General features: G+C 43.3%; 1 protein-coding gene across 10 annotated transcripts in view; it reads left to right on the top strand.

Moving 5' to 3' along the window:
* Positions 1–15,130, top strand: part of Cpeb3 (cytoplasmic polyadenylation element binding protein 3) — a 189,721-nt gene that overhangs the window by 129,729 nt on the left and 44,862 nt on the right. For all 10 annotated transcript variants that reach the window (XM_037206527.1, XM_028882888.2, XM_028882885.2 and 7 more), the window contains one exon: positions 11,894–12,012. In XM_037206527.1, coding sequence (XP_037062422.1) covers positions 11,894–12,012 — 119 coding nt within the window. The remainder of the gene's footprint in view (positions 1–11,893; positions 12,013–15,130) is intronic.

The raw sequence follows: 15,130 nt of genomic DNA, 5'->3' as shown, positions 1-15,130 counted from the left end.
AGATCTAGGATACTAGCAGTGAGAATGGGGGAGAAAGAGCTCACTGGTTCCAGCGATGGAGCGTCATGATGACAGGAGCTTTGATGGCAGCAGGGTGTGTTAAAATTCCTTCCACTAAGTGGTAGACTGATGGCATTGTTGGCCAGAGGGACACCAAGTTGGTATGTTGATGATTTGATGTAGCGTTGATCTGTCCTTATATCTGAACTGAGCAGGGATTCCTACAGGCACAGGCACTTGGTTTATAGTCAGGCCTTTGGGAGCAGAGACAGGTTGGAGACACATGTGTCTTGACTCATCTTTTTGAGAAGGGAGAGGAAAATGAACAAATAAATAGATTTTATAGTAATAATTACTAAGATCATGAAATAGAGATGGCTGTGGTCTTCTTGTCAAATACTTGGTATTATAAATAATACCCAGTAAGAGTGATGGAGTGATAGAACCAGAGCAAAACTGCAGCTTTCCTTGAGCAGTGAGCATGATGGTGCCTCCTGAGCAGAACTTACTGTCAACATCTTTTTGTTTCCTTGTAGGCTTTATGCCTGTGTGTGCACTCAAGTGAGCGTGTGTGTACGCGTGTGTATGGTATATATGCATGCATGCATACAGGGCTGGGAGTACAGCAGCTAAGATGCAGTCTTGTGTTCACATTTTGATCTCTTGTTCCCACAAGTGTCCAATGGCTTTTGGTGGCTGCCTCACCTATTCCACGCCTAATTTCTTTGCTTGCTGGCCACTTAGACCATTAGTAATAATACTTATGTTTGTGTATTCTTGCCTGTGCCCTTTTCTTTCAAGTTGTTTTCTTTAGGCTAAATTAGAAGCTACTTAACTAGAGATGAAAATCTTAATGACTCCGGATTTGATGTCACATGGCTTCCCAAAGCAATCTCTTTGTGAAGTTTATGCTAATTTGGACAGCTGCAGCAAGTTTCCTCTTGAGTTCCCAATCAGATAAATGGTGCATTGCTGTTGTGAACTCACCTTTTTGCTTCTTTGTTTGGTATATAATGGACCTCTGCAGAAGCCAGGGGCCACACTGGTCTGAATCACGTGCTTGAGACGGTTCATCGTTTTTCCCTAAGACCCAGTTGGCCGAATCTTGGTTGCCTTCTGCCATCCCTGCTTATCTTTGCATCTCAATGAGGGAGCTCAGGGTGACCTTGATGTCCTGATTTTCTTTAGTACTTGCATTACAGATATACTCCACTTTGCCCAGCCCTGCTGTCCCTTGAACTGGACAGCAAAGTCCTCCTAGAGCAGTGGGACTTCTTTTTGTCTCATCTTCCCCCAGATTTCTGAATGGGATGCTCCCTTTCTTCCCTCAGGTCTCTGCTCAGATGTCACCTTGACAACAACAGCTGTCTGTCTTGACTTCTGTATCTAAAGTAGCTGCCCCTAAGCCCTCCACTCCCCTTCTCCTCATATTTCTTTCTTACCTTCAAGTTACTTTTCTTTGAAGTCCCTGTTCCTGTTTTCCAAACGCGAGTGTAAAAGCGGGGAGATCCTTCCTGCCTAGTTCACTGCTTTGCACCAAGCACCTTCATGCCTGGTACATTTTCCCTTGAATACTTTTTAGATGAATGAACCACAGCTTTGCAAGTTGATGAACAGGCTCATTACTTGCTCAGAGAGTAGAAGTCCATCAGGTTCTAGAAGCATCTTTTCATTAGTGCACATAGCTTTTATTAGACTGGCTTGAACCTGAGAGATCAATAGTTAATATTATTTTACCTGGGAAATAAAGGGATTTTTTTCATTCATTTTTGCTTAGAAGAAATGTACTTTGACTATATAATCTGATAAATTATGTTCTTTCTAAGGCTATAATTCATATAGAAATTAGTAATTTAAACTGTGAGACTCAATATACATTTTCATAGCTGCTTGAAGACCAAAGCAGTCCTTGTCTTTTTCTGAACCGTGTGCTCTGTCATTCTCACATAAGCTCGAATATTTCCAAAGAGATTTCTCGGGCTTGGAGCAGGTCTGAGTTGCTTTTTATCTATAGTTTAGCTATAAGACTCTGCCTCCTTGGTGATACCTCGCCGTTTATGTGTCTGGATGAGCTGCTTTGTAGTGAAGTTTTAGACTGGACAGATCACCTCAGTGCAGGGTGTGGCTGTCAGTGACAAGAGGATCTAAGGGAAGAGGAGCTTTGATGTGAGCAGGTGCCAGGGAGGCTGTAGTAGGACGGCAGGCGGCTGAGATGTGAACACGGGGAGCTAACTCTCCATTGCTGTCTTCCGCCGTGAGGCAGCTCAAACATTTCCGTATTTCTAGTTGAATTCCAGAGGGGGATTGTGATTAGTCCAGTTTGTATTTTAAGACTTAGCTATAACGTAAGTTATCCTCAAGGTAGAGCCCTGGATTCCTTAACTGCTTAATAAAGGAACAGCTCGCTTGTACTTCCTGGAGCCCAGGGCTGAATGTCACATCCAGGAAGATAACTTGGCACAGCAAACTTAGTGAGAGATGTTTAGTGTACCCCCTTGCAGTGTCTCGGGGAGAATGCCTCCCCACCCTGGACTGTGTGTCTTGATTCTGCAGGAGGCATCTGCTCCAGAGACTGCTATAATCTTACCCCTTGGAGGGGGGGTGGAGCCTGAGGAGCCATGCAGAGGATGGAGCCATGGAGAGCAGCTGAACTCCTGGTGTTGGCAGAGGCTTCCGAGGCAAGCATGGCAATAGCCAGTCTCAGAGGTTGGGCAGGAGATGCCTCCAACACCCTCCAGTGATGAAGGAGGGTGCAATTCACAGTTTCCTTGGGCAGCTGATGCTGGCTTTGTCAAGCCAGGGCGTAGGTCCAGTGCATGCCAGGTATACAAGAGTAGAACCAGGTACTCAGCAAATACAGGATGACCTAGGTGATGACTCCCTTCCACTGTCAGAAAAGCATGTGTGTCTTTTGTTTTAGCATATATTTTTATCCTATTTTATGTGTGGGGGTATTTGTCCACATGTGTGTCTGTGCATGTATGTCCACACATGACGTGTGTGCCTAGTGCCAGGAGGCCAGACAGTTGTCAGCTATCATGTGGGTACTTAGAATCAAATGCAAGCCCCCTGGAAAGAGCAGCTGGTGCTCTTTAGCACAGAGCCATCTCTCTAGCACCAAAAGCATGTGCTTCTGAGTGGCTGTTTGAGCTGCCAGCCCAGGGCTTTTCTGTGCTATCAAGCTGGCTTACCTGCTGACCTTGAGATAAGGCATGCAGTTGTGATGGTTTATATAACACGGCCATGGTTTGTGAGCCTGGCAGAAGGCAGGCCACGTGGATTCAGACCCACTTTGAGCCAGCCAGCTAAAGAGGTAACTGAGGGACAAGACAGGGGCAGACACAGGATGTTGGGGAGCTGTAGTAGGCTGGACTGGAGCACCTATTTCATTTTTTGTTGGTTTGTCTAAAATCTGATTTTGGAAAGAATGGTTTGCAAACGTCACATTTATTTTTCCCCCTTGTAGGTAATTTGAATGGAAACAAGTCAGTGTTGCTCTTGTCTCAGATTCTAAGTTTTTTCACCTTTTGGGTTATGTAAACAGATCAGTTGAGAAGCCTAGTGGCTTTAGCATGTAGTTACTCTTTCACACTCTATAATAAATAATTCGAGTAATATTCTTTTATTTTCCTTTCATAAATGTAGGTCTTGGCTGATAGTGCTAACACTCTGGTGAATTTTGAATATATTTTAATATGTTATCTACTTGCAGTTTTCATTCCAGGGAGTGATTTTCTTGTGAAAGCATGGAAATTGCACTGTACTGTACTGAGATGGTTTTTGTCTTGTCCTGTTTAGACAGATGGAGCAGCTTCTATTTTTACGTTCGAGATCATAGTATATTTCCACTTAGACTGTTTTTATTAAACACCTGTCTTCTTAGCATTGTACTAAAGTCGAGCTGTGAATTTGGTTTGCATGAAGCATTTATAGCTTGGGGAACTGTACAGGAAGGAGAACAGCTTTCGGAGCAGATAAGCCACAGGACCAACCTTGAGCAACTCCAGAAATGAGAGACAGTGTACCAGGTCACAGTGGTACACGCTGTACCCAGGCAGAGGTGCTAGGAAAGGGCAGGCATGTGCTTAATCCAGGAAACTGTAAGGACGCCCACTGAGGACTTTGTTTGGAAAAGAGCACATTTCAGAAACCGAAATGAAATGCAAATTTGGCAGGTGACGAAGAGAGGATGTTTTAGCTTCTTCTGGACTTACTGACAGGGTTTAGATAGGACCAAGGCTGAAAGTGTGACCAAGAAAGAGTAGATTGAGTAACAAGACTGGAAATGGGAAACTGGAGCTGGGGAAATGGCTCAGTTGCTAAAGTACTTGCTGGGCAAGCCTGAAGACCTGTTAGCTGTCTGCAGAAACCACATAAAAAGGTCAGGCGTGGCGGCAGACGCTTGTCATCCCGGCACGGGAAAGGTGGAGACAGGATTCCTAGGGCTTGCTGGGCAGTCTGCTTGGCCCAATCAGCACACTTCAGCCCAGGAAGAAGCCACCCAAAGTTGACCTCTGGCTTGCAAGTGTACACGCACACGCACACGCACATACGCGTGGGGAGAGGAGGAGGAGGAGGGAAAGAGCTATGAGAAACTGATTAGAATTAGTGAACACTGACAGTCAACTTGGTCAACTTGGGTTGTCTCTCAAATAGAGTAGGTGTCTTGAAGAGGAGAAACTGTCATAGAGAGAAAATGTGTCATCAGCAGAATCAAGAACTAATCTGAGGACATTAAACTCCAGAGGAAAGAAGAATTTAGAGTGTTAGACTTAGGCCTGAGACCACAACTGAGGGAAGTGTCTCTGGTAAAACATCTGACAGCTGTCTGAGGATGAGGGAAGAGCAACGAGTAGAGGACAAACGTCAGGCGTCCGGACTCAGGAGAGGGGTGCCAACAAGTTCCTAGCTGGGTGACATTTAACACTAAGGAATTTAATCTCTGAACCTCACGGACTCATCTGAGCTAGTGCCTCAGGTTTTCCAGATTCCATGAGGCCGTGCACAAAAGCCTAAGGATTGTTAGGTGTGAAATAGCATGCACTCCATAAAAATGTAATACTTAGTAATAATCAAAATCACCCAACTGGTTTGGTCAGTTTCTCCCGCACTCCCTGGTTGCAGTTTTCCCTGCTCAGGTACTTTACTAGAACTGACAGTGACTTGAACAGACAGAGTGGCAGACTTCACAAGGCCCTCATTGTACAGAGCACACGTGATTACATAAACAGAGCTTTAACCTAACTCTCCAGGTCACTGCCCCAGACTGCAGAAAGTACGTTGCCAGTCTTCATTCTGGGGGTGCTTCTCAGTCAACTTGTTTTCTTGTTCATTCCCAACAACTCCTGCCCTTTCCCACTCACAGCCAGCCCACAGAGAAGCAGGTATTGGTGTAGTAGGAAGCAGCAAATGGGCTGGAGCTAATGTGTGTTTCAGCTCTAGATAGTGAAGATAGACAAAGAAATCTGGTTCTGACTCCAAGGGGCATGTTTAGGAATCCCAGAATGTGAGCAAGTCCATTTGCAGAGCCGTGTGTTCATTGAGTGTGGGCTAATTTCTTCCCCTGGAGCCCTCCTGGTGTTTTCCCTGTGTGAGCATGAGGTCTGCCGCTGTGTTCAGAACGTGATTTCTCTATCAGCTCTTCCTTACTGAAAATAATCTCTCTTCTCTTTGAGGTTTAGTTTTTTTTTTTTTAATGATTTATTTATTTTTATTTTACATGCATTGGTGTTTTGCCTGCATGTCTGTGTGAGGGTATCAGGTCCCCTGGAACTGGAGTGAGCTGCCATGTGGGTGCTGGGAATTGAACCTGGGTCCTCTGGAAGATCAGCCAGTGCTCTTTTTTTTTTTTTTTTTTTTTGGTTTTTCGAGACAGCGTTTCTCTGCATAGCTTTGCGCCTTTCCTGGAACTCACTTGGTAGCCCAGGCTGGCCTCGAACTCACAGAGATCCACCTGGCTCTGCCTCCCGAGTGCTGGGATTAAAGGCGTGCGCCACCACCGCTCGGCCAGCCAGTGCTCTTAACCGCAGAGCCATCTCTCCACCTCGAAGTTCAGTTTTTAAGAATGTTTTTAAAACTGATACTTTAGCTTTTTAATGCACTATTTCTTATTTTTAAGGACTTAATGTTTTTTTTTCAATTTGTATGTACGTATATCACATGTGTGTACCTATGGAGGTTATTGGATCTGCTGGAGCTGGAGTTACATGTGACTGTGAGCCACCCTAGGTTCTGGGAACAGAACTCCAGTCCTCTGGAAGAACAGAAAGTGCTCTTACCTGCTGAGCCATCTCTCCATCCCCTAATATACTGTTTCTAGGTGAGAGTTCTCTGCTTGCCCCCATGACCTCATTGCATATTAATGTATAATATAAGTTCCAGTACCTAGGGCACGTAAGAGTTCAAATCATTTTGGAGTTCAGGTTTTCAGTGTCCAACAGGAAGATAAAGGAGAGCCCTAGTTCTTCAGTGGTCTAGGCAGCAGTCAGGGACAGGTGGGATGATTGGCATGCTCCAACTCCATGTTCTCACTCATGACTCACTTGCTCCTTTACACATGGGTCTGAATGTGGCCTGTCCATGCCATGGCCTGCTCCTCCCCGAACTTGGAATGGCCTTGCTTCTTGGAAAAATAGCCCTCTCCAGCTAGCTCTGGCTTCCACTCTCTAAGTTCTCTGGCTTGGACAACTCTACTGCAGTGTTTCTTACTGGTGTTCTGTAGGACATACCTACAGCACCACACTTTCCATGTTAATAGTCATTTATTTACATACTTCTATACCGATGACGCAAATCTTAGTTTCTCCAGGGCAGGCTCCTTCTTTGCTGCTGTTCATCTTTGTAGAACCAATGCCTACCATCATGCTTTGCACCTCTTAGATATTTTTGGTTCTCTTGAAATTAATCCAAAGACAAACCTCCTGAGGCAAACCAGGTAAGTCTTCTGACCTGAAATTCAAGGTCAGAGAGAATCTTTGAAATCAGAACACAGGCAGCTCAGGCTGAGGTGCCCTTCAAATTGCTCTAGGAAGGTTGTGTGAGGTTGGGGAGCTTGGATTTTGTGAGATGAGAGTTCTCTGCCCACCTACCCACAGCTTGGGCCTATCTTTCCAGGGTTGCTCTGACTTGATCAGAAGCCTATATGTTTGTTGGCCACCATTTTATGAATACAAACCAGGACATAGCCCCATACATGGGATTTTTTTTCTCATTTATGCCTATTACTTGAAACGTGTAAATCACCAATAACATTTTAAAGGCAGGTACAGGTCATGGGCAGTGGGTCAGCTGCTACAAGGGACCATTGCTTGGATTTAGGAAGTTTTCCTGGGCCACCAAGGCCTGGCATCCATGGCCAGTTAGTTGCTGAGGATATCAACCAGCTGCTCTAGGCTATCTGATATTCCCAGTGAAAGAGCTGGAGTCTGAAACAAGCCAAAGAAGCAGTCCAGGCCAAGATTAAATAGTACATAATGCCTGCAGAGACTAAAGACTTCAGGACCAAGGAGTCTGCTGCCCTGAACCAGAAAGAGAGAGACCCAGAAGAAGATGGCCATTTCCAGACCTACTAATGTCAGAAAAGAGATGAGCTGTTGAAGGTTGTCATGGTCTTCGTATGTGACATCTGTCCAGAAATCCACAAAAGCAACTAACTACATAAATGGATAGAAGGACATGCCTGTTGTAAGGGGTGGCCTTGATGTCCTCATGGAATAGGAAGCCTCAGCAGAGCTTGAGTTCTGTTCTAGGGGCAGGCATTATGTTAGAGAGGAGCAAGTCTGGCCTTTGTGCAGATTCAATATGAATCTTTTAGCTTCATATTTCTTAGAGACTTAGCGAGTTTATGTTGTTTATTTTCCTATGTAGTTCAGCTCTAGCACCATGTAAATCAATTCCTTGAAAAAGAGATTAAATAATTTCCTTCCATCTCTGTAAAGGCATTGTCTGTGAACAAGTAGTAAATAGCTCTTTGTAACTTGTGTAGCAGCCGCTGGCCTTAAAGCAGCCTGTTCTGACTTTGGGCCAGAGCAGTGAACACTAGGATTCCCAGGTGACAGGACTCAGGACTTTGCTGCTCATTCTCATGTAAAAGAAAAAAATGTTAAAGGCATGTCCTTAGTGACATTTTTATCTTGTTATTTTTAGATGAGACAGTGTTGATAATGGGTAACAATGTCCTTAGTGACATTTTTATCTTGTTATTTTTAGATGAGACAGTGTGATAATGGGTAACAAACTCTGAGAGTTTCCAGAGCTGGCTTAAGTTTTAACTCAATTCAGCCTCTAGCTTTGAATCTGAGAATGCCCGTAAATTCCTCATCTGTGAAACAGTGATCATGACAACTGTATTTACCCCATGAAGCCTGTGAGATGAGATGAGCCAACAAATATGCTACTTAGCCAAGTTCCTAGGATGTTTTGAACACCCAAGGCCTGGTAGTCACAATAGTAAGCTTGGTAATAATTGTTATTTATATGGGGATCAAATACTTAAAGTTATAATATGAAAGCATATTTAAGACCTTAGGAAGCTTTGTGTTTAAAAAGCAACCAAGAACATTTTAGAGGTGATTCTTAGTATGTTCTCAGGCATTAAAAGAGAAAGTCCTTTTAATTAAATTTACCCTTCTAAAACCTAGGCAAATAAAATGGAATTGTGTCCTATGCCTTCCTGTTCTTTCTTCTTAAGGAAATTGCACTGCCAGTCCATGTTTGTCTAAGATCCTTCCCTGTTCCAGCCCTACTCTTCCAGTGAAAGCTAGGAATTTCATTCTTACTACTCTGTATGTAACCCAGGATCTTGACAGTGGCAGTAGCCACAAGTTCCTCCAGGGCCCACCTCTCATCCTTTAGACTGGCTCTGAGCTGAGGCTTCCCGTTGTTCACCATGGCTTAGAACACCCCCCCCCACGCACACACACACCTCATTCACCATTACTGAAACTGGAGGCATTTTATGAACTTGTGTCTGTTATTGGCTCAGAGCATAAGAGATAATGGAGAGAGTTTTTGGCTAAAACAAAACAAAACAATTCAAACTAATAGAACCTGCCATCAAACTTATGATTACAGAAACAATATTTATAGGTATAATTGGCTTTTATTAAAGGGTATGTATTAAAACCAGCAGATAAAACCATATCTGTCAATTCTCTCTTGGTGGAAATAGGTAATGATATTTGAAAGCAGGTATCTAGTCACTTTTTTGTTTGGTACTTATTCAGCCCATCAAGTAATTTTAACTAAGGCTTTTTTTTCCCCCATATCTAGAATACTTCCATTTATTGACCAAATAACTTTGTAAATGCCAAATAGAAAGTAGTACATATCATTCATTTGGATTCTAATTTTTATGAGGCCATATACAAGAGCTCAACTTTAATTTTAAACACATCATAAATAATTAGAAATGGGGGCTGGAGAGGTGGCTCAGTGGTTAAGAGCATTTGCTGTTCTTTCAGAGGACCCAAACTCTATTCCCAGAACCCACATCAGGAGGCTCACAACCACTTGTAACTCTCACTTCAGGGAATCCAACACCCCTGGCCTCCTCAGGCCCCTGCACTCATGTGCACCTACTCACATGCAGATACACATACCCATACATAATTCAAAATAATAAAAAATGCATGAAACCAAGTCAACACTTGTGTGGTCCCTTTTACAAGGCATCTTTACAAATATTATCTCATGGGTTAATATCACTGTAAGATGAAAAGGACAAATGTTTTCACTATTGTTTAGGGAAAAAAGACATGAAGGGACTCAGAAATGTTTATTATTAAAGTTCATGGTTCCACCACTTATGACCTCACACCAGCCACTTAATCAGTCCATACAATTCACTGAACTGTGAAACAGTTTAAAAAGGTACCTACTTCACAGGCCAGAAATGATGGAATGAGTGGGAAGCACAGAGCCTGTGTCCATGCATGGTCTCATCCAGGTCATTATTAACTGTTAGAAAATGTTAGGACTCACACCTCGATCCAGGCCTCCTGACTCCTAATCCAGAACTTTTCATCATTCCAGTGACCCATAGACATGATGGTCATAAAGGCAGTTCTCCTTTAATAAGAAAAGGGAGCTGGAAGAGAAGTATTTGGATCTCCTAGCACAATAAAATAAATGTTTGAGAGAGGCACTAATTATCAGAATTGGGTCACTATGCATTGTGTTCATGCATCAAATTATCATCATGTGGTACCACAAATTTGTATAATTATTATATGTCAATTTAAAATTATGTTGCAAGCAAGATGTAAAGGTCCATGCTTGTCATCCCAACTCTCCAGAAGCTGAAACAGGAAGATGTCCAGTTTGAGGCTAACCAGAGTTACACAACCAGTTCTCGGCCAGCCTGAAATAGTCAGACTCTGTCTCAACAAGGAAATCACATACACTACTTAAAAAAAAAACAAATAAAACAAAACAACTCCCCGCCCCCCCAGCTGTGTTCATGGAAATCCCTCCAGTTAATATTGATGTCTGCTGGTCAAAGTGAAGATTGTAAGTGGCTGTAACTACTCCCCGTAGATGGGACATCTATATCAAAATCATCCCCCCTCAACCCCAGGGCTCAGAGAACACCCATCCAGAAAGAATGTAAACGCCAAAGGCTGGAGAGGAGCACTGTGAACTGCTGTCTGTTGGGATAGGACGTGGCCATTGTGCTCAGGAACTCGACACAGCTTTGGTTACCTGCACACCTTGATAAGCCAGTCCAAATTCCAGCACAGACTAGGGAGGATCTCACAAAGTCCCACCCCTAGCTGGGGGTGGAAATTCAGGTTTCTTCAGGAGGATAGCCACTGCTATTTTGTCCTGCTTCAGTGGATGACCTCACACTTGTACACATATGGGTAGGCCTAACTGGACTCAGTGGGTTATGTAAAAGAAGAGGAGGAAGAGGAAGAAGGGAAGGAAGGGAGGAGAGGCAGGCAACTACCATTAAAACACATTGTATACAAATACGGAGTTTACAAAGAAGGAATTAAAAAATCTTTAAAAATTTTAAACAGAAAAAAATGACATTTGGAGATTGTAATTCCTTGGGGAAACAGTAGCAGTGACATGTGAATACACATAAAAAGCAGCTTTGAGGAAGTATAATTCAAATAGTATACAGTTCATCAATTTAATGTGTGTTATTCAATAGTTTTCTGTATATTCACAGACTTGTACAACCATCAGTCACTAGGATCAATTTTAGAAAAAAATCTTTATCTCAAAAAGAAACTGTATTCCCCCTGCCGTCTAGTTACAGGTGGCCATTAATCTGTTTTTATTTTTTTGTTTTGTTTGTTTGTTGTCTTGATTTGCCTCTTCTGGCTCCTTTCACTTAGCACAGTATTTTCAGGACCCATCCCTGCTGTGCATGAGTGAAGGCTCTTGCTTGATGGATGCAAATGATGCTTATTTTCTGGCTATTTGTAGCTTGCATCATTCAGAGTCTACCTGTCTTCATTAGTGATGTCAAGACCTATTTTGTGGAAATTCTACAGAGGTGTTTGAACTTGCTTCCTTGAGTAGTTATGAGAGTTAAACAAAGCGCTGTTAGAACCATCACAGTAGCGTGTGGTTTAATTTGTGTGCGCCAGACTTAGTGCCTAGCACAAGGGGGTCTCCGTCCATTTGCCCCATTTGAATATCCAGGGTTTATTCAGAATTTATTAACAATGCAGCAAAAGGTTTCTTAATCTGTAGCCCCAACTAGTCTGTAACTCCTTGTGTAGCTCAGGTTAGCACACATGGCAAAGCCTCCTGCCTCAGCCTCCTGAGCACTGGGATTGCAGGAGTGACCCCCCCCCCAACCTGCTATAGATAGTATTTTCACTATTGTTTTGAGGTTGAAGTACTGATTTCTTCCATCCTTTGTTTTGTTCTCCCCAAGGCTATGCCTTCCTGCTGTTCCAGGAAGAGAGCTCAGTGCAAGCTTTGATAGATGCCTGCCTAGAAGAGGATGGGAAACTGTACCTGTGTGTGTCCAGCCCCACCATCAAGGATAAACCGGTAAGTGATATGTAGCCAGCTTCTACTTTCCCAGAGCACATATGCAGTTGACTAGCTGTTCATCCTCCTTATCATAGAATGCTTCATTTAGGAGTCTCTTACCTGGATTAACCTTGCTGTGTAGAGCTGGGACTGTTGCTAGTGACAAGAAGTTAATTAAAAACTACTCACAGTTCATCTTACACTTTTGGGACCATAGGTAAACAAATGTGTCCTTGATACCCACTTACAGCTTGGTAAGCTAACTCCTGTTTGGAAACCCTAAATTGAGGTGAGCAATGCTCTTAGTGGCTTTGACAGCTCTTTTCTGTCATTATTTCAGATCAAGGACAGGAGGAATTTATTTTTAAAATACCATAATTGGTAATGTTTATATGTCCCTGGTTGTATCCATGGCTACCTGATGGGTGGGCCAACAGGTCGCACTAAATGGACAGTTTCAGCAGAACAGAGAGCATGGCACTGAAACTGTAAACAAATGGGTGAGATAGGCTTGCTCCTTAGAGTGGGAAATAGTAAAAACAGTGATGTGGAGTGGACAAGGGGCTGAAGCGATATCTAGGGCCTAGAACAACCACCGCAGACTTCCATCAGAGATACGGGGGTCACTTGGTTGATTAATTATACTCTTAGAACTGTGTCTGCAAAAAGTTGGCTTAGATGTAGAAATTCCAAGTTTGAGTCTTAACTTTATTATTTAATATTTAAATAATCTGCTTGGTTCTGAGTAAGTCATCCATCCTGTCCTTGGTGAATTGTGGTTTTCTCAACTAGAAAATGGGAAGAACAGTCATTCTAACCTGGGTTTTTGAGAGAAGAATGAATGTAGAAGCACTCAATAGAGAGTGGGTACTTGTGCAGATATAATTCATTGGTGCTATCAGTCCTGCATAGTGCTGTAATTCAGGAGAGCACAGCTAGAGCTCAGCTCTGGCCACACTGCTGGGAAGACCGGGTTCCGACTTGGAGAAGAAGGCCACTGAGACTTGGTCACCTATAAGGAGGGAATTAGTATAGAAGTAGAAGAGGAAATTATTTATTACAGAGTGGGGTTGTTGAGTCATGGCAGAAAGGTTAACACAAAAAAAGAAGTAAGGATTTTAGCCATTATGAAAGTATCACTGTAATTGTTAAGTTCTGGGACCACTGCCAAATTTTGATAACAATAATGACAGTGTTGGATACTGTGGCTCTATGGGTTGGGAAACAGTAGGTGAGGAAAAGAGTGGGGAACCTTTGTTAACTTTGAGCTTTATTTAAAAGGTATGTGCATGGTGTGGGAGACATGGGGACTTACTGATGAAAGGAAGAGCATGTAATACACCATCAGAATAATAAATAAACCTGAAATTACTTAAGTCCTTTAGAGTTGTGTAAGAGTAGAAAGTTTACAATTTGTCTTAACAGTCAATCTGCAGAGATGCCCTGCGCCTTTCATTCAGTGAGAGTGAACTAGGAGGGGTTATGGTAGCACCGGCCATGCACCGTAGGAGAGGACTAGAAATACATTTTATATGTAAAAAGGCAAAGGGATAGAGGTTCGGGATGACATGGCTATGTCCACAGCAGAGAACAAACTGTAGACTTGAGATGAGATGGGCTCAGGACTCAGAACTTCCACATCACTGGCTCTGTGGGGGAAGGAAGGAGATGGTGTCTGGTAGGGGGACCCTCACCGGGACAAGATGTCTCTTGAGAGGGGAGCAAACTGATGGTTGCATACATAGGTGAGTGCGGAGAACACCATTGCTTTTGAGTGGTTGCTTGCACACATAGGTGAGTGCGGAGAACACCATTTCATTGCTTTTGAGTGGTTGCTTGCACTCTAAGCACTTGCATTGCTCTGGACTTTAGGAACTTTGAGAATAACTAGTGCAATCTTCCCTCCTGGAAATGTCTCTGGGAAACTGACTCTCATTGTGTCTTCACATTCCTACCTGATCGAAGTTTGCCTTTTCTGAGTTGGAAGAGTTGTTTCACTGCAGATTGATGAGTTTTAACGGTGATTATCAAAAACATGTTTCATTGACCCAGACACACTCAGGGTTTCCAGCATTAATAGTTTGGATAAAACATAGGAAGAAAACCCCTCCCTGATGATACTCTAATTAGAATGAAGAACATTTCATGTTAGGTTTCAGGTCTTTTGTCTCATTTTGCAGCCTCCTCCTTGGCATTAGCTTTCCCTCCGCTGTTCCCAGCTTCATTTTGTCCTCGTACACGTCCCAGCTCATGCGGATGTCTCACAGAAAGTGACAGCTAGAGTCAACCTTCAGAGTCAGTAAGGACCTTGGGAATAGGCAAGCGCGGTCTCAGGAGCTCACTCCCCAGGCTTTCTCGGTGTGTCCTCTTTGTTCCGTGTCTTGGGTTAGCTAGCATTTGTGCTCTGCCCTCAGAACCCCAGTGCCCTGGCGGTAATGTTAGTTCTTTCTGACTGTTTGTATTTCCTCTTGGAAATATATCTGGTTCCAAAAGTTACCTTGAAGATTTTTTTACCCTTTGTCCTTATTTATTCCTTTTCCTCAGAACAAACCCCTCTTCCAGTTAAGTGGATCAAGTTATTCAGATTGTTTTCCCCGTGCAGAGGCCCGTAGTGAAGTTTGCTCTAAGCTATCTTGTCCAGGATCATGCTTCTTTTTAACTCAAGTCAATCCCAAACTCATGGGTTTTAGGGCATATTAGATAGGTGGTTTTGTTCAGTGATTTCCTGGTTCACATGGATTGTTCTGTGTATGGCTTTGGTCCTGAAAGGTGACAGGGAGAACTGTGTTTATTACCTGATTGTTTTGACTCTTTAGTCCCAAAGGAAGGAAAGAAAGATCGGCAAGAGCAGGAGCTTCGAGACCTATAGCTCCTTTTCTCCCTGCAGAGATAGCTCCACCATTCATCAGTCCTAGACGCCCCAGCAGATGATAGTTGTGTAAAGATGTGTCTCTGCCTAAGGTGCCTTCTGATTTGGCTTAATAAAGAGTTAAATAGCCAGTAGCTAGGCAGGAGAGAATAGGCAGGACTTCTGGGCAGAGAGAGAGAGAAAGAGACTGAGAGGGGGAATCTAGGTGCATGATTTGCCAGCTGGACATGGAGAGGAAACAGGTGAGAGATGGAAGAAAAATAATGC

The sequence above is a fragment of the Peromyscus leucopus genome, chromosome 1 (genome assembly GCF_004664715.2).
Source record: "Peromyscus leucopus breed LL Stock chromosome 1, UCI_PerLeu_2.1, whole genome shotgun sequence".
Classification (NCBI taxonomy): Eukaryota; Metazoa; Chordata; class Mammalia; order Rodentia; family Cricetidae; genus Peromyscus; species Peromyscus leucopus.
This window is presented reverse-complemented; position numbering and strand designations above follow the sequence as displayed.